This window comes from Antechinus flavipes, chromosome 4 (genome assembly GCF_016432865.1).
Source record: "Antechinus flavipes isolate AdamAnt ecotype Samford, QLD, Australia chromosome 4, AdamAnt_v2, whole genome shotgun sequence".
Classification (NCBI taxonomy): domain Eukaryota; kingdom Metazoa; phylum Chordata; class Mammalia; order Dasyuromorphia; family Dasyuridae; genus Antechinus; species Antechinus flavipes.
The window spans coordinates 214,175,894-214,196,389 of NC_067401.1; the positions used below are offsets into that span (position 1 = coordinate 214,175,894).

The 20,496-nt window shown below is 33.8% G+C and overlaps 2 protein-coding genes across 2 annotated transcripts in view; both read right to left on the bottom strand.

Annotated features, from left to right (window-relative positions):
* Window positions 1-16,803, bottom strand: part of LOC127561455 (cytochrome P450 2K6-like) — a 32,177-nt gene extending 15,374 nt beyond the window's left edge. The window contains exons 1-8 of the mRNA XM_051996693.1: window positions 16,797-16,803; window positions 9,021-9,172; window positions 7,784-7,946; window positions 5,630-5,635; window positions 4,987-5,136; window positions 4,142-4,302; window positions 1,795-1,968; window positions 168-309 (exon numbers count right to left, since the gene is read on the bottom strand). Of these exons, the coding sequence (XP_051852653.1) occupies window positions 168-309; window positions 1,795-1,968; window positions 4,142-4,302; window positions 4,987-5,136; window positions 5,630-5,635; window positions 7,784-7,946; window positions 9,021-9,172; window positions 16,797-16,803 (955 nt within the window). The remainder of the gene's footprint in view (window positions 1-167; window positions 310-1,794; window positions 1,969-4,141; window positions 4,303-4,986; window positions 5,137-5,629; window positions 5,636-7,783; window positions 7,947-9,020; window positions 9,173-16,796) is intronic.
* A 1,123-nt stretch (window positions 16,804-17,926) lies between these two features.
* RHAG (Rh associated glycoprotein) overlaps window positions 17,927-20,496 on the bottom strand; it is a 34,726-nt gene continuing 32,156 nt past the window's right edge. Inside the window, exon 10 of the mRNA XM_051997121.1 lies at window positions 17,927-18,428. Within this exon, the coding sequence (XP_051853081.1) occupies window positions 18,372-18,428 (57 nt within the window). The 3' untranslated portion in view covers window positions 17,927-18,371. The remainder of the gene's footprint in view (window positions 18,429-20,496) is intronic.

The following is a 20,496-nucleotide window of genomic DNA, read 5'->3' on the forward strand; positions in this document are numbered from 1 at the left end:
TACAGCTCATCTTTAACAATGATCAAAATTATATATTAAAAAAATGAGGAAAAATGGGAAGAAGTGAGAAGAGGAAAGGGGAAGAACAAATAAATCTAGAAGATATAAAATCAAAAGACATAAATACAAAATTAGTTTTGAAAAGCAATACAGGTCTAGGTCCTTACTCTGGATCTCAGGATATTTCATCATGAGTAGGATTCCCCAACGTAGGGTAGTGGAGGTAGTCTCTGTTCCCGCAACAAACAGGTTAGTAACAAGGGCCACCAAGTTATCATTGCTGAAGCAGTCATCAGATTTATCTTTTTCCTGAATAGTAAAATAGGTAATGAAGGATAAAAAAACAGCAACAACAAAAAGCCAAAGTTCATTCCCAGATAGAATGATGACGGGCAAGCACATTTACCCAGATTTCAGACTAAGCATTTCATTCATCTTGACTCTTATGGAATTCTAGATAATAATGATTCAGTGGAAAGTTTCAGGAGAGAAACAGAGAGAGACAGGGGCAGAGAGTTAGAACATGAGAGAGAGCTTGAAATTTATTTATAGATGAAGTTATCTATTAACTATTAGTTCAGGAAAGAATATCTTCAACCTTCAAAAGAAAATGGTAACAAATATCAGATATCTTCTATGCTTTTGGTTTTGACTGAGAATAAAAAAAATCTAATAACATAGTTGGGAGTTGCATAAAGCAGTTTTATATATAAAAGTACACACACATATATATGTATACATATAAATCAGAATCTCAGAGATGGAAAGAAACATAAGGATAATTCAATTCAATAATTCATAGAATCATAGACTTAGAAATGGAATGGATCTTAGAAGTCATTAAGTTCAATCAAATTTTACAGACAAAAACAAATTCAGAGAGGTTAAGTGACTTGACAGTCATACTGCTAGAAAAAAATTTGAGGTCAAATTTGAACTCAGGACATCTTATTTAGATAAGATTTTCTTACTATACTGCCAGATTACATGCAATTAATATTTGTTTAAACATCTATATTCAAAGAACTGTGCTAGTATGTCATAGAACTCAAACACAAACAAATTAGCCAATAAATGAATAAATAACAAATTAATGAATGAATGGGTAGCTACCTAGCTAGATGGATGGATAGATAGATTGATAGATTAGAAGAATAAAGGAAATAGCTTCAAAGAGCTTCTGCTCTACTGGAGGAAACAATTGAAACACAGGTGAATAGAATAAATCCAAAATACCTTCAACCAGACAGAGCATTAATAATTGCTTAATTAATTATTAATGATAATTAATTGGGCTGGGAAGGGGGGTGAGGAGGAATCTACAAAGAACTCTTAGATGAGGTTGCACCTGACTTATGCTTTGAAGAAAATACAGATTCTAAGAACCAGGAATGAAGGGAATGAGGAAGGTCTTGCATCTCAGGCATGAGGGACCATTTATGTAAAGATAAAGAAAGAATATGAAAATGGAGGGCTAGGTAAATGTAACAATAGGAAATAAGCCTGAAAAAGTAGGTTGATATTAACTTATGACATCTTTAAATGTCAAGAAGAAGATCTTTTAAATTTATGGTATCACTTAATCCAATTTTCTTCCTAATTGATGTGATTAATATATTATCTCATTTCATCTCTGAGCACAAATAAATAAGCAAATGGGGGAAAGGCAAAGAAAGGCCCATAAGAATTAATTGTATCAGATATTAACATTGTTAGTCTGGTCAACTGGCTATCTGAAAGATCTTTATGAAAATACTTTTGATTAAGGCAAGCCCCAAAGCAAAACTCTAGTACCTCCTGTTGTCTGATAAGAAAGGCATCGATGAAACTTCTTTGGTCGTTTTTATCCAGTTTTTGAAGATGGTCTAAGAAAGTCATCCTCACAAAAGAAAATAATTCATCTCTATTCTTGAGTACTGTTTTGTGATCTTGTAGAACAAACCCCAAGGCTGGGAACATATTGAAAAGCTAAAGGAATAAAAACAGTAATATGTACCCAGTAATAGTAGACCAGAGCCAAATTATGAAGTTTTAAACATTTTTAAAATAGCCATAGAATTTTGGAGTTGTAATAACGTAATCCTACCTCTAGCATGAATCTCCCCTACTAAATTTCCAAGAAGAATCCAATCAATCAAAAAAATTTTTTTGTTTGTTTATTTATTTATTTTTTAACATTAACTGTATAACAACTGTACTAGTTGCTGGGTATAAAAAGGCAAAGAACTTTGTAAGGAGCTCCCTTTCTGTGGTAGAAATAACAAGTATACACACAAAAATAAATGTCAAATAATTTAGAGTAGCGATGAAAGGGTCTGGAAAGGCTCCATATAGGAGATGGAATTTGAGCTAAACTTTGAAAAAAACTAGGGATTTAAGGAGGCAAAGGAGAAGAGGAAGAATATTCAAGGAATGGGGAACAATCCATGAAGGCACAGAGAGTAGAATGTGTGTATGAGAGAAAGCAGGAAGGACCAGTTTAGCCAATTTGGGCAGCACAAAGAAGAGTAATATGTACCCAGTAATAGTAGACCAGAGCCAAATTATGAAGTTTTAAACATTTTTAAAGCTTTTTTAAAAATTTAATTTATGGAATAGGGAGTTAGTAAAGCTATTTTATTAGGAAAGTTACATTGTCAGAGCTGAGTTTTAGGAATATAACTATCAGCTATATAGAAAATGGATTAGAGAAGGGAGAGATTTTAGTCAGGAGACCACTTAGGACACTATTGAAATAATCTAGACTAGAGGCAATGAGGGCCTGAACAAGGCCATGTGACTGAAAGGAGAGACAGGGACAGATTTGAGGAGTACTGTGAAAGAAGAAATGACCATAATTCAACTTTTCCTGAAATGCTTCCAGTAACAGAGAAAATATGTGTTAGGCCCATGTTGTTGTTAGATGACCCTTTTTTTTTTTTTTTTTTTTTTTGCTGAGGCAATTGGGGTTAAGTGACTTGCCCAGGGTCACACACCGGGAAAGTATTAAGTGTCTGAGGTTGGATTTGAAACCAGGTCCTCCTGACTTCAGGACTATTTCCCTATCTACTGCACTATCTGGCTGCCCCTAGATGTCTCTTAATTGTAACATGTTCTTTCTTACTCTATTGAGAATCTGTCTTCCTATAATTTACAATTATAAAATGATTGAATCTCAGAACCATAAGAAATGTCAGAGACCATCTAGTCCAACTTGTGTCTGAATCTTCTACCATTTTTGATTTTTTGTACTTAAGTTGTTATTGTTTTTCAGGTATATAAGTCAAAATATTCGTAAAATGGAAAGTCAAAATTTGGAGCAGTTCTCAATATATACTAAAATCATCAAAGAAAAAGGACAGAAGTACAAAAGAACTGGAGGATTATCTGATAGTTACACATTATATTTGTATATCTCATTGTCCTCAGCAATCTATCTTTATAGTTAATGAAGTTGACATTTCCCAAAGAGAGGAGTGTTTTATAGTGACTTTCATATTATGAACTGCTAATAAGGACCTATTCTTTTATTCTTCTGTGATATAAGAAGGCATTTTGTCTATTATCTATCCCAATCTGAGAACCTAGACATCAGCAAGTGTAACATTCAAACATCTTTCCTGAGAAAACATTATGAGCTTCTCTTAAAGATCTTATGTTAGCTATCAATAATTTTCTTCAAATCATTACAATTTTTCAAAGAATTTACTCTAATGGATCAGTTTCTGAACTGAGATTCCCCTTTCTTAGATTGGGAAAAGATGGGTTAAAAAGAGCTACTAGAACAACTGAGACCATATAGGGAGCTTCTATAAAGTTTTATTACAAAGTACTCGTTTGTATTAAATAGGAGGGCTGAATCAGAAAGAAGCATTTTTGGAAAGGATGAGTCAATTGATTCAGAGGAAATACTACTAGATTTAGAGCTAGTGGAGTCAGGGTTAAAATTCCAGCTTCACCACTTGCTATGTAACCCTCAGGCAGATCACAATTTCTGTGGCCCTGAGCTTCCCTATCTGTAAAATGAAAAGACTGAACCAGACTATCTCTGAGGTCCTGTCTGTTTCTATCTCCAGGATCCTGAAGAAGCACCTACTTTATTCTTTTGATTACTTAAGTGTATTACATGAGGAATGACATTTGACTAAAAATAGACAATTACCATAATGCTAGGACCTCCTATAAGTCTCACATTTTCGCCAATCAAATATAGAAGTCTCAGGAACTGAGGATCTTGGTAATCAAACCTCTTCCCAAGCAGGACTGACACAATGATATTGGCTACAGAAGCATTCATGATTGTCTTGGTCTCAAAAGGCTTTCCTGGAAAATAATTTGTTAGTTGGGTCATATAGATTCACATATTTATTTTTTTCTACATAACTAAGTGCCGAAATGTATTTATAGATCCTATAGCATAGCAGTATTACAGAATTATAGGCAAGAGAGGGGTTAATGATAGATTATATCTATCTTAAAGGATAGGGAGAATTTTCTTGGAGAATTTAAGCAATATAATGCAATTAACCAATCAATTAACCAATAAGCATTTATTAACAGCTTAGTAAAATATGGGTTTTGGGACTATCATCTATTTCAACTTCTCTATTTTGTAGTTAAAGAAGATGAAGTTCAGAAAATGAAATGACATCTACATTTGTGCAAATAGTAATAGGTCAAGGGTTCTATTATATCATGAATAAAAACAACTTTTTTGATTATCTATGGTTTCATTGTGCTCCAAATGACAGAGAATAATGAAAGATGATATATTATTTGTAAGGAGAAAAAAACCCTGGATTTTATAAATGTGCATAGTATATGGATGGGTATATTGACACACTCTAGGTAAGTATTCCCATTAGTCCTTCCCCTCACAAGATAGAAGTGGTCCATTGGGAATGTTGTAGTAGGGTATATTGAGCACACTGGGACCATATTCCATGCATGACTATTCTTATTCATTTATTTTACTCAAAAACCCTGTTTTTTGATCAGTCAACTCACCTTGATAGGACTCAATGACTTGTATTAGATATTGACATTCTTCCATAATTCTCTCCTCTATGATTCTCTTGCCCATGCCAAAGTTTCTCAGAGTAGTCAAGCTGAATCTCCTAATGATTTTCCACTTTTCACCATGAGCAAAGACGATTCCTAAAGGTAGGGAAAACTCTTTTCCAATGTTTACTTGTTCAAAATGCAATTTATTGGGTTAAACTCAAATATTATAAAATTCTTACTGTATGTCCAGAAAATAACAAGTTTTGTGGGGTATATCGGAAAGCAATATTAACTAGTATTTATATAGTACATTAAATTTTGAAATATACAATATCTAATTTGAACCTGTTTGAAGCCCAAAATGTTAGAGCCTTCATTTGTGATTTCATTTTTCCTGGAAATGTCTAGGCAAACAAAGTCTTTCTGTTTATGTGACATCTCTGAAACTTATAATCTTAGAAAGTTGCCTAGGATCCTGAGAGATTAAGTCAGTTGATAGCATCACACAATATATGTTAGATGGAGGATCTGAACCAGGTCTTCCTGGCTTCAAGGATATCCATCCATTATCCCATGATGTCTTACAGATGAGGAAATTGAGGCTGAGAAATTAGTGATTTACTCAGGATCACAAAATTAGTAAAACCCTGCTCTTAAGTGTCAGGCTGCCCCTGAGAATTATAAGATCCAGTCCCTACCTTAATGACCCCATACTAGTGGTTGTCCCAGGGCATCAGAACTCAAAAGGTATCAGAATGCAAAAGGTAAAAACTTTCATGTTAGAAAATTTTTTTTGTCATGCTCTTCCATGGTTATAAAGAAAATAAAAGTAGTAGAAATAGGCCGTCTGACTGCAAATTCAGTGTTCTTTCCACAGGATCTTTCCATAGGATCATCACATTTGAGTCATAGCCCCACCTAATGATTTGATAATAGACTAGCAAAATCATTTCGTGGCATGAGTGTGAGCAAAGCAAAATTATTTCATGCTTCTCAGACTAAAAATATTGCATTTCCCATCTATTTTGTTCATGTTAAAGTGGCCTAGAATATTCATTTCAATTTCTTTTTGGGGGGTTTGTATAATTACCTTGATATATGTGGAAGTTGCAATTCAATTATTGGAGTCAATAGTTTAGTTTAGCTTTTATTTTTTCTTTAGCTATAATTTTATTGCTGAATCATTCACCGTGAGGTGAATGCCTTGGGTGTTTGCTTCTCAAGAATCAACTTCCAAAGCTTCCCTACCCATTTCAGAGATTAGGAGGATATATACCACTGACTCTGGGCCCTGACTCCACTGGGACAGATAGGTTGATCCAAATAGATAAATCACTTACTCTTGCAGGGAATAGGTTTATTGACATCTATGAGAGGCAATATGATTTAGTAGTTTGAATATTGGAATGATAAACAAGAGACTTGAATTTTAATCCTACCTCACAGACTTAAAACACTTAATTTTTCTGAACCTCAGTTTTTTCTGTGAAATGAAGGGTCTGGGCTTGATGAATTATAAGGGTCTTTCTTCCTCTAAATCTACAAATCTGAAGATGACCAAAAATTTATTATTTTACTATCTATTTCAAATGATTGAGAGCTGATAATTCCTAGATAGAATGTACATTCTCTTAATTACTTCTTGATAGTAAATTATATTTGACGGGACAGCTAGGTGGATAGAGGTCTGGACCTGGAGTCAGCAAGACTCATCTTCCTCACTTCAAATCTACCCTCAGGCACTTACTAGCTGTGTGATCCTGGGCAAGTCACTTAACCCTGTTTACCTCAGTTTCCTCATCTGTAAAATGAGATGAAGGAAATGGCAAAACTACTCTTGTATCCTTTGCCAAGAAAACCTCAAGTGGGGTCCTAAAGGATTAGACATAACTGAAATATGACTCAGCAACAATAAAAGTAAATTATTTAATCAATCAGAAATAGAAATTTAATTAGTTGAGGGTTAACTAAGAAATTTTATTAAGTATTCTAATGACTTCCCTGAAGAAAGAAATCACACAAATCCACATCAAAATCCACATCAAAAAAGCTATATACATTGTGTATGTGTGCATGTGTGTTTAAATATGTAACTTGCCTGAAGAAGTTAGAAGTGGGAGGAGTTTCAAGATAATCTAGAAGCAATTGGATGTAGTAAATGGAGCAGTGGACCAGGATGACCTGGGTTCAAATCCTGCCTTAGACATTAACTATCCACTCTGGACAAGTTACTTAATCTTTTGTGCCTCAATTTCCTCATCTATAAAATAAGGGGTTTGGACTTGATGGTCTGTAATTCCTTTTCCAGCTGCACATCTATCAACCTCTGAACCAAATTTAACCCTCTCATTTTTCAGAAAAGGAAACTAAGAAACACAAACATTAAATGACTTGTCCAAAATTATACAGGAAGAACTTGTATTCAAATTCAAGTCTTCTGCTGCATCTTTGTTTGTTTGTTTCTTTCTTTCTCTGAGGCAACTGGGGTTAAGTGACTTGCCCAGGGTCACACAGCTAGGAAGTGTTCAGTGTCTGAGGCCAGATTTAAACTCAGGTCCTCATGACTTCAGGGATGGTACTCTATTCACTACACCACCGAGATGCTCCAGTCTTTTTGATTTTCACTGTAAGCATCCGTCAAGTAACTCCTTTGTTCAATGACACAACTAGTGATGTTTGTCATGTAGATTGTTGAAAGGAAAATAAAAGCACAAAGGTTTGAAAAGACAGGACACACAGAGCCTACAAGGAAGTAGAAAAGTGAATATCCTAGGAAATATTTTAAGTACAGCCTGGTTACCTTTTCCTTCAAATATTTTTTCAAACATAGGCACATGGGCCCTCTCTCCAAACTCCTCAGAGTGGTTTACCAGTGCATCTTTCACTGTCTCATATCCAGATAGCACCACCACCTTCTTGGGACCCATCCTCAAGCTGAAGATGTTGCCATATTTTTGGGAGAGCTTTAATATAGGAAAAGAAAAAAAAAAGAAAGCAATTTAGAAATGCAGTGCAAAGAGGGCTGGAGAGAGTAGGACACCTGGGTTCTAGTCCTCTCTCTGCCAAATCATGAACTGGTGTAAATGATAGCTTAGATTCTTCCCAAGTCTAAGAGTAGATGATCAAATCTAGTGCTTTAATTCTCCACTTAGGACAGCAACTGCCAGTTCTTCCTTCTCTGCCTCCCTCCTGCCCTCAGCATACATAGAATTGGGAAGCCTCCCCACTCCCTTTTAAACAGACCTATACTTGATCTTCTAGTGTATCTGACAAACAAATCTATCAAAGAATAACATGAGTTTACATATACAAAACAATGCACATATGTATACATATACTCTTATTTTTGTACAATGTATTATGCAACAGGAATATTATTATTATTATTATATAACATAAGAGATCAATTGTAATGCCTGAAAAACTGAGGCAAGATAGAGATTAGAGTTTTTAATATTTTATATTGGATCTCTGAGAGGGAAAGATTTACTGGGACCAAAAGGATTCATTTTTGATCCCAGGGTTGAATGAGACTTTTGTCTCCAAGAATCCAGCAGCTTTCCTTTCTCTAGGTTCCTTGCTAAATTCTCTTAGAATTTAGATCACTTTAATTGGCATTATAATTACAATAAACTTTGCCCCTTGACTTGGATATTGGTTCAAGTCTGCAAATTCTTTGAGATATCTCACAACACTGGTCTGCGACCCCCAACCTTTTGAGGTTTCTTCCCAACTTCAACAATTTCACTTACATTTTTTCAGAGCTGTAGGTAGAATTGCCCTGTGTAGATTTTCTGGGAGATGATTGACCCTTCCTAAGTATGGTTATTCCCATTTTCCTTTTTGCTCTAACTCTACTCCCCACCAAATGTTGTACAATAACATCAACTAATAACCAATGACATGCAAGCAGAAACAAATAAGTAACATTGAATTTGTTCAAGACCCAATTTCATTTAGTTTAGTCTCTATTATTCCATGTTCTTGGGCCATAATTTTGAAAGTAAACTTTCAATGTGTAAATCACTAATTTTTACCTGTTGCATGGTTTGGTAAGGCTTCTTCAGATTAAGTATGTGCAGGTTTCCAATGACTGGCAAAGGCCTCGGTCCTGGAGGAGAATATCTCTTGAAACTCTTAGTCAGAGTGAGTTTTATATTTAGAATTAAAATCAAAATCAGACTCAGCCCTGAAAGTATGGAAAGCAAATCAAATTCACTCATTTTCTATCAATAATTGCTGGGTTACCACACCAATGGATATGGCAAGATGGCAATGGAACAGAGTTGGTAGTTGATGGTATTGCCTGGAAGCAAGAAGCAGCCCTGGATACTGCTAGCTGTTCCCTGTCAGCCCTCCTTATTTATAGGGAGCAAATAAGTAAGCAAGTGAGTTTTAGTGAGCATGTTAAACATTTGCCTCCTGGGTTGGTCTCTGTTTCCTGTCTCACTTTCTTAATCCCCCAATTTACTTATTTTCATACATAGATATGGAGTTTTATGTCATTTATAACAAGGATTAGTCTTTACAATAAAAATTTCAGGGATAAAATGAACAAATTTAATCTTAATTTAGACTATAAACTTAGAGTGAAATGTTTTGTGCCAACATTTGCTAGCACAGAATTTGTTACTGAAGATACAGTGGAAAGAGGGAATTCAAAATTTGGCTCTCTTATTTGCTACCTGTATGATCTTGGACATTTTAATTAATCTTTCTAGCCTTCAGTTTTGTTTTTTTTTTTAACTTTTAAAGAAGGGAATTGGACTAGATGATCTTGAAGACTTCTTCCAGGTCTGAATCTATGATCTATGATTTTTATTTTTCAGAGTTCTTAGGAATATGGATACAATTTTCCCCTTTATGGTTCATACTTTGTTTTGACTTTAAAGAAAGCTATTAGTATAAATAATTTATAGTAAAAGATAGTGCACAGAAATTCATGAGAATTAGTTGACCCAAATGATATATTTAAGAACTTCCAGTGTTGTTACTGATAGCTATAGGATAAGGCTATTGGCTAAGTGTCAGTTACAAAATTATAGGCAAAATCCATGGATAGGTCTTTTCATGTCTTTGTTAATCTTCAAGTCACTCGGCAGTCACTTAAGGACCCAGAAGCTTCACAGCTGGGGATGCTGCATCTTCAGATCTTTGAATCATCACAAAGTATATCCCAGGACCAGGCTACTATACTTCCTATACAATGGTAATTAGGTGGCTTGGAAAAAATTCTGATTAGCAAACATTTCATAGACCTGAATGTGACCTTAAAAATAATCTAACCAAATTTCTCATTTTACAGATAAGGAAATACAAATTATAGGGGTGAAGTGATCATCTGAGATTACACAGGTGACACTGGCATAGCCCACATTCAAAAAAGCCCAAGGTCACAAAGCTGTTTAATGTTAGAGCAAGAACCAGACTCCATATTGTGTGATTTTTCATAGTAAGAAAAGTTTCCTGAAATTCAGTAACTCCTGAGGCAGTCTGTAGTGCAATGGTTAGAACACTGTCCCTGGAGCCAGCAAAACCTGATTTCAAATCCATTCTCAGGTAATTATGAGCAGAGTAAATCTGAGGGTATTTGGGTAAATCTCTTAGTCTCTCTTTACCTTAGGTTCTTCAACTGTAAAATGAAGATAATAATGGCACTTATTTTGGGGGGCTGTTATGAGAACCAAATGAGAAAATATTTGCTAAAAAACACAACAACAAAACAATCTCAAACAGGATACATTAACTGTTACCTAGTTAGCAGCCACTATATAAATGCTTATTTCCTTTCTTTATCTGACTTGGATAGACAATGTTAAGCAATGTGTGTGTGTGTGTGTGTGTGTGTGTGTGTGTGTGTACATGTGACATGGTGGGGAGAGCATGAGTTCAATAAAAGAAATGGGGAAAATGATCATTTTAATAATTTTTTATTTGTTTGGTATTACTACTTACATGTATTTGTTGTTGAATTGTGCCCTACTCTTATTGACCCTATTTGGGGTTTTCTTGACCAAGATACTATAGCAATTTGCCATTTCCTTCTCCAGCTCATTTTACAGATGAAGAAATTGAATCAAAGTAATTTGCCCAGGATTGCCCAGCTAATAAATATCTCAGGCCAGATTTAAACTCAGGTTGATGAGTTTTCCTGGCTCCAAGTCCAACTTTCTGTCCACTGAGCCACATAACTGCATACTGGTTGTAGTTTGTAGTTATACAATTTTAATCTGATTTAAAAAATGTTGGTCAGTTTTTTTTTTTTTTTGTTGGTCAGTTTTTAAAAATAAATTAAAAAAAAATTTTTTTTTCACCATTTAAATTTTCCTATATTACTCTCCCTCTTTATTTCCAGAGGAAATAAAGGAAATAGGGGAAAAAATCAATATCTAAAAAAGATGGCAGTCTACATAGTGCTCTATATCCATAGATCTGGGTGACCTACAGGAGATTTTTTTTTTGTTTCTTTTATTATACCACATCCTGGTTAAGGTCCTTTGACTCCCACATTTTCCAGTTTTTTTTTTTTTTTAATAATCATATTAACCTGTCACTTGTAGAAATAAGAAAAAGATAAATCTAATCTCATGATTCATTAATAGACAAAACCAAATTTATAATGTTTCTGAATCACCTTCTGAATCTATACCTTCTGAATAGGTCAGCCAGACCATATTAAGCAAGAATTCCCTCTCCAACATCCCTGATTTATGATTGTCTAATCTCCACTTAAGGCATCTCCAGATATGGAAAATCTACTAGAGCAATCTCTTCCTATTTAGATAGCTATAGTTGTTAGGACTTTTTTTTCCCCCAAGCATGGAAACTGAATCTGTCTCCCTGACTTTTTCATCCTTTGCTTCTAGTTCTGTCCTCCTGAGCTAAGCCAGACAAGACTAGTTCCTTTCTCATGAAGACCCTTCATATATCTGAAGATAACTGTTACATTCACTCCAATTATTCTCTTAGCTAGTAAAGTTTAATTTCTGTTGTATTTGAAGAGATTATTCCTTCTTTGGTGAGTTTTTCTTGTTCTTACAGTCTTCATGGCTCATATTCTCTTTTGATCTTAAAGAAAGTTATTAGAATAAATAGATTATAGTAATAAGATAGTACACAGAAACTCTCTTTCTGTAATACACACACACACACACACACACACACACACACACACACACACAATTTTTTCTTTTGCTATCCTTCTGCCTTTTAGACCTTTTCACTTCTTTACTAATAAGTTTTTGTGCAAAAGAAAGGTGGCCTAGCTGTACCAGACCTAAAACTATATTATAAAGTAGTAGTCATCAAAACTATTTAGTACTGGTTAAGAAGTGGGAGTTCATAAAACACAACAGTCAATGACTATAGTAATCTAGTGTTTGATAAATCCAGACTGAAGCTTTTGGAATAAAAGCTCACTATTTGACAAAAATTGTTGGGAAAATTGGAAAATAATATGGCAGAAATTAGGCATTTAGATCAACACCAAACACCCTATGACCAAGATAAGATCAAAATGGGTTCATGATTAAACATAAAGGGTGATACTAGAAGCAAATTAGAAGAACAAGGAATCTTTCAGATCCATGGAGAAGGAAGGAATTTATGGCCAAAGAAGAATTAAAGAACATTATGAAATGCAAAATATATAATTTTGATTAACTTTAAAAAGTTTTTGTACAAACTGACAAGTTTTTGTATGTGTTTCAGTGGAGGTTCTGTTCTTAGGAAGGGTATCTCTCATAGTATTCTTTACTTTAGTTCTCTGCAAGTCAAGATGTCATTCTTCTGATGTCACTCCTCCTCTTCAAGAATGAAAGATAAACAATGATCAAGGTATACTTACCATCTCCCTTGCCCCTCTGCATATACTCCCACCTATTTCTCTGGAGGAACTTCTCTGACAGGCTTGCTGAAACCCAACAAGAGCGATTACAATTCTTGGTTTTCTTTTAGCCTTTTGTTGATACTTATTTTTTTTTTTTAATTGAACTAAAAAAAAAATAAGAAAAAAGCAGAATAGAAAAAAGAAAGACAGAAAAGGAAAACTGAAAACAAAAGAAAACATTGTCATGTGCCCAGGAGAACATCAGGGAGGATTCAAAATATATAACAATAAATTAATTATGGGGTGAGAGGATGATGCCTTAACTTCATTAAAATTCTCCCTTCTGACCTGGAACCCCAAACCAAAAACACTCCATTCCCACTCTACAAGTGCCTGAAGCCAGAAGTGTCAATTTCTCTTGTATTTGAAGAGATTATTCCTTCTTTGGTGAGTTTTTCTTGTTTTTACAATCTGTCCCACTGCTGCTGCACTCATTTGCTGTGCTGGTTCCTTCTCATCCAGGGTTGTGTCTCTGTTAGGCCTGGTGTTCCTGATCACCTGAGATTCACTCAATCTTCCCGGAATCAGATGCCCTACTCCACAAACAGTTCAGGATACTGGCCCAGTAGAAACACTGCTGAATCAAAGGGTATGTACATTTTGATAGCCATTTGGGTATAATTCCAAATTGCTCTCCAGAATGGTGGGATAAGTTCACAACTCCACCAACAATGCATTAGTGTCCTAATTTTCCCACATCCCCTTCAACATTCATCATTATCTTTTCCTGTCATCTTTGTCAAGTTGAGAGGTATAGTGGTACCTCAGAGTTGCCTTAATTTGCATTTCTCTAATCCACAGTGATTGAAAACATTTTTTTTTTTTCGTATGACTAGAAATGGCTTTAATTTCTTCATCTGAAAATTTTCTGTACATATTCTTTGACCATTTATCAATTGGAAAATGTCTAGTATTCTTATAAATTTGAGTCAATTCTCTATATATTTTAGACATGAGACCCTTGGGTGTAAAAATTTACCCCTAGTTTTCTGCTTCCCTTATAATCTTGATTTCATTTGTGTATATAAAACCTTGTTAATTTAATATAATCAAAATTATCTATTTTGCATTTTATAATGTTCTCTAGTTCTTCTTTGGCCATAAATTTCTTTCTTTTTCACAGATCTGAGAGATAAACTCCCTTGTTCTCCTAATTTGCTTATAGTATTTTTACCTTATTTTGGTATAGGGTTAGGTGTGAGTCAATACCTAATTTTTGCCATACTATTTTCTAATTTTCACAGCAATTTTTGTCAAATAGTGCATTCTTATCCCAGAAGCTGGAGCCTTTAGGTTTATCAAACACTTAGATTATTATGGTCATTGACTATTGTGTCTTATAAACTTAACCTATTCCATTGATCCATTACTCTATTTCTTAGCCAATATCAAATGGTTTTGAAGACTGCTGCTTCATAATATAGTTTTAGGTCTGGTATAGCTAGAGCACCTTTGTTAGCATTTTTTTCATTAATTCCCTTGAAATTCTTGACCTTTTAGTTCTTTTAAGATGAATTTTGCCATTTCTTTTAGTTCTATAAGGTAATTTCTTGGCAGTTTGATTGTCATAGTACTAAATAAGTAGATTAATTTAGGTAGAACTGTCATTTTTATTATATTAGCTTGGCCTACCCATAAGCACTTGATATTCTTCCAATTATTTAAAACTAATTTTATGTGAAAAATGTTTTGTAATTGTGCTCATATAGTTCTTGACTTTGTCTTGGCATATATATCCCCAAATATTTTGTATTATCTACAGTTATTTTCTTTTTTTTTTTTTTTCCTTTTTTCCTGAGGCAAATGGGGTTAATTGGCTTGCCCAGCTAGGAAGTGTTAAGTGTTTGAGACCAGATTTGAACTATGGTCCTCTGACTTCAGGGCTGGTGCCCTATCCACTGCACCACTTAGCTACTCCTACAGTTATTTTCAATGGAATTTCTCTATTGTTGCTGATCTTTGTTAGTAATATATAGAAATGCTGATGGTTTATGTGAATTTATTTTGTATCCTGCAAATTTGCTGAAGTTAATTCTTTCCCTTAGCTTTTTTAGTTGATTCTCTAGGATTCTCTATGTATACCATCATATTATTAGCAAAGTGATAATTTTATTTCCTCATTACCTACTCTAATTCCTTTGATGTCCTTTTCTTCTTTTATTGCTAAAACTATTAGTTTTATTCTTTCATCCATAGTCCCTGAAAACCAGTGACAAGACAAAAGTATGGCACGGCATGTGGTGGATGACCTTACTGACCAAGTTTTCAGCACTCCACAAAGCCTGCTTCAGCCACCTTCAGGACCCTTGAAACAAATTGCTGTCATCTGACTATTTCATTAGGGGAAGATTTCATATAGTACATCTAAGGTATTCAGGCAGAACTAGCACCTCTGGTGTAAGGGCTTGCCAAGCCCAGTTCAGGGCTGCTCATCTACCTTCTATATTTCATCTAAATCTCACTTGTGGCTCCATGAAGCTATAATGTATTGTGTGCTCTGAAAAACTATCTTGGAAGATGGCCTAAATCAGGCTGAGGCTAATATACAGGTCTCAAAGTAGTAGATGAACTGGAAAAATGTGTATCCAAAACATGTGAAAACACCCTGTTTTGGGATGAGATAGCCCCAGGAAATAACTTTATATTTAATTATCTACCTATTTATAAAAATGATATCTTCCCAAAATAATGCAAGTTCCTTGAGGATAGGAATTTTTTTTTTGTCTTTATGTCTCCATTGTATAGGGAATTCTGGGTAATTAATAAATGTATATTATCTATAACATATATACATAATATATAACATATTATATATAATAATATGCTATTAATTGGATAACTGATTAATACAAACTGTGTCTTATGAAAAAAACAATTTAATTGAAGAAATATTTATTAAATGCCTATTAGATTCCAGACATTATGTAAGTTGCTTTGACTAGGAAAACAAATACGTGTCTGATACTTAAGAAAATATATTGTTCCTTGATCCCTTGATAGAAGATATAAGGGTTGTTGTGATTGAATAAATTTATTTAATTTAATTTAAACTACTCAATGTGATGAAATGTTCAATTAATTTTATGAATTTGAATTCTAAACTTTAGACTAAGTTTAAAAAGTCCTTGACTCTGGAGTGACCTTGCATAAAAATCCTATTCTGAAACGCAGAGGAGACTTGGTCACACCCTAGGTATCTTATATAAATTATCATGCCCATAGAATCACAGTCATTTAAAGCTTGGAGCAGACATTAAGTTGCAGTAAAGTCCACAAGAGAAGTGGACTTCAGGAAGACCACTCACTTTTAACTTTAGCAATGATCTAGGAGGGAGGATGCTAGATAACATCTTGTCTAGTCAATTTTATAAATTTCAGAAGTTATCTAGAGTGATGTCTGATATAAGATAGTGGCTAGATTATATTTTAATGAGAAATATAGAAATATCTTAAAATTTTGCTACACATGGGACTACCTTTTCATTATGCATTGTATCTGACAGTTTTGTCATCTTTTCAGACTTGTGTATCAGTAGAATATATCCTCTTGTGTATCTACCTACCTTTGTCACTAGTTCTATCTCTATTAGACATTTTCTTGTGAAGTTATGTCAAAAGTATCATAGTTGCATCAAAATTGCATTCTTTGCATGATCATAAAAATGCAATTCTATTTGTACAAAACAATTTATAGCAACTTCTTTCATGGTATCAAAATTAGAATCTGAAGGGATGAGTAATAATGGGGAATGACTGATCATATGAATGCAATATATATTATTATCTTATGAGAAATGAAGAAAAATGGTTTCAGAAGAACATAGGAAGATTTGTATGAAGTTTAAGAAAGTGAAGTGAACAGAACAAGAACAATTTATATAATAACAACAGTATAAAGAACAATATAGAGATTTTGAAACCTTACTCGACATGACTGACCACAATTCAGAATATTCATGTTTCAACATGCTGTTCAGTTTCATAGAAAGAGATGATAGATAGATGAAGAGTATAGATTGGCACTTTTTTTGGATATACGGGAATTTGTTTTTCTTCATTATACATGCTTGTGATGGGTGATGGGGGAATGCAATCTTTGCAGTCACTAACCAGCAGTCTTTCCAAATTTCTCTGAATTATTTACACTTGTGATTTCTTATAGTATAGTAATTGTTCTATTATCATTTTATAAGCTGTCATTTCCACATGATATCAATGATTTTCATTGAAAAAGGACAGACAACAACAATAGCCATTCTTCAAAAATCAGTGGACATCAACTTTGATTCTAGTTTTATTTTTTTCCCACCCTAGGGAATACTACTATGAATATTTTGTTATATATAAGAAATTTCTGTCATTGAGCTCCTTGGGGGAAAATATCCAGTAATGTTGCTTGATGAAATTTTTCATATAATATAAAATTATCTCCCATACTAGTAATTCCATTCTGAATAATGAGAGAAGGGAGTTCAATTTTACATTCTTTCCATAATGGATTAAAATAAAATAAAAATTATTTCTCTTTCTCTCTCCTATATCTTTGCTTATATAAATACTTAATAAGTGCTTGTTAAATGAGTGACTCTCAATATACTAAGAAGTTACTATGTTTCAAAATGAAAATCAAAGACAAATTTTGTTCTTTGTTACATCATTTAATCTATTTTTTAAAAAACTTATAAAAGTTAACTTCATTCTATTTGGATTTTAGTGCTTATCGCAAATATTGAACATACAAAAACATATTTTAGAATAAGTATTTCCATCTTTATAGCAAAAGGAAAGAAGTATAATAATTAGCCCTAAAATTTGCCCAAAGGAAACTGCAAATATGAAAATATCAGATATCTTTTTTATAGAAAAAATCATTAATAAAAGCAACTGTGTATTTATACTTAATATGAATTATTATTCTAATGTGTGTTTAATCAAGAACATTCCTGTACAGAGCCCTGCAGATATAGGATCTAACCTAAAAGAATTTAAATTCTAAGAATGAATAAATTATGTTTCCCACACATATAAGTACTATTTTAAAATGTATATAAATGCTTTTGTGATGAATAAAATACGTTTATTTAAAAATCCTACTGAATAAATAGTAGCCTTTTGTCATGTATTTTTACAGATTAACAGATAATAACTATAAATCATTAGGAGGTAAATTTTTTAAAAAAATGCTTAAAGCTGTCTTTATACTTGAAACACTTGGGAATCCTTAATTTTGGCAATATTTTGAATAGGAAAACCCATTCTGAACTGTCTATGCCCAGTGGTAGTCATGGAGAGGATGTATCGGAGTCATGAAAGTTGGAAGATTAGTAAGGTAGCCAAAATTCCACAGACATTTGGGACATAAAATCTGTTCATTATTGTCTGTGTTGCAAATTTGAAATATTATCTGGATGTTGCTTTTTTTTTTTTAAACAAAAAGAGTATTCTGGGAGAAAATTAGATAAAAGAATATGGAATTGTTTTTATTTTTAGGTCTTTGGCTCTAGTCGGCTGTGATCACCATTACCATGGAAGTATGGTCATATTCTTCTTCAGGAACCTGCAAAAAAAAAGTCCAATTGAAATATTGAAAACACACACACATATGATATATATGCATACATATTTATACATATATATTTATATTTATTTAAATATACATATTTAAACGGGTTCTTTGTCAAGTTATTTTTAAGGTAAAATATAATTTTTGAACTGTTTATATAAATGGAATGTCTGAGTAAATGCAGGACTTGAGGGTGTGTGTGTGTGTGTGTGTGTGTGTGTGTGAAGTACATTATTTTCTTTTTTTTTTTTTTCCACCTAGAAACCCAGATAAACCCAAATAAACAGATACCGAATTACATGTCACTCTGGCCTTTTGGGGACATAAAAGAGGAAAAACATGAAAAAGAGAAGCAAAGAAAGCAGTTGATAGCTTGCCATTAATAACTAACACCTGCTTGGCCAGGTGTTACCTTTCTTGGTCTCTTCTGGTAATTTTCCCACCAGGAAGTAGGGGGTAGGGAGAAAGTAGCATCTGTAGTTTGTGCAGCCTCAGGGGACTGGAGTAAATTGAATTGTCAGAAATATAGTTTAATTGCATCCCTGCAGTGGCACATTTAAAAAACACAGTACTGCTTAAAATAAACTCTACAGGAAAAGTTCAGGAGAAGTCACATTGAAAATTGGCTTGAGATGTAACTTGGACAGAAAAAAAAAATGACAAGCCCCCAAACCCAAAACAAATACATAGGAATTTGTGTGGCACTGGGCCTCCTAGCCAGATGATGATGTGGGAGATAATAACTTTTTCTGTGTTGTCAGTTTGGGGAAGTGTGTGAACCCCTTCTCAAAAGAATATTTTAAAATGCATAAAACAAAATATACAGGCTTGAAAAGGAAACCAACTATGTTGAAAGACAGGTATCAAAAATACTAAAACCGTCAAATAAAAATAACCCACCCAGGTTAGAGGCATTCCCAGGGGTAAATGATGTTGTCCTATTCAGTGATCAAGAATTGTTATCAGTTGCTATAGGAGTAGGATTAGAGTTTAACTCATCCAAAACTCTCCCTTTTCTGTCTTTTTGTCTAAAATGTTGAAGATGGGATAGAATAGGATTGTGGGGGAGAACTAACTGATAACTCACTTCTGCAAATGTCTTCAGGAAGTATATATTTGTTTGACTAAAATGAAGATATTAATGGGAACACAAACTTCTCAAGCAAATGAGAACTTCTTAAGATTTTAATATATTCTTTCTTTCTGATTTAATTTAGTATGCGTAATCTATAATAAAAGTATTTATTTCTTTGAGTCATATAATATTGGTCTGGAGATAAGAACTTTAAGGGGAAGTGGGAGAAACTGAACCAATTTTAATGATTTTTTCAAATATTGTGTGGTAATTATCTTTAAATTTTAAATCTTAGATCAAATTGACATAGACGTCAAGCATGCATTGGAAGCTGAGTAGGGGTAATATAGGCCTAAATTAAGATCTTAGGCTAATTGCTGAGGGACATCCAGACTGGATCCTGGTGTTTGCAATAACCAGGTTATTCATATGCCATACTATCTGAAGGAAACTAGATTTGGAGAAATTTGTTATAAGAGCACCATCTGGTGGTGATGAGAAATTGCAGTCTGAGTACAGGTAGCCAGTTCACATCCCTAAGAGACACATGGATATTGCTGCTTACTTACTTACCTGTTTTTCCACCTCTAGTGCCTGTGTAAGAATAAGTGATTTATAGAAAAAAATATCTATGTCAGTTGCCTTATAGATATAATCTTGGGATCCTGATGAGTACCCCACACTTGCTCGACCTGTATGGGTGCTCTTGGCTGGTCCTTTCTCAAGTGCTAAGATCTCCTCACAGCACAAAGAATATTTTTTCTTTGATGGGGATAAAAGGGGTATTCTGTCTAGCTCTTTCTTGTTTAATTTTATTTCTATTTCTCCTTGTTCCCCAAACTTTGGTTCCATCTTTATTTTATCCCAGAACTCTATCTTTGATCTCAGCAGTTTTTTAAGAAATATAATTCTTCTCCCTTGATTTAGAATTGTGTCTGAATCTTGGCCTCTGTGTCTTAGGAGAACTGTAGCTATGTGATTTTACAT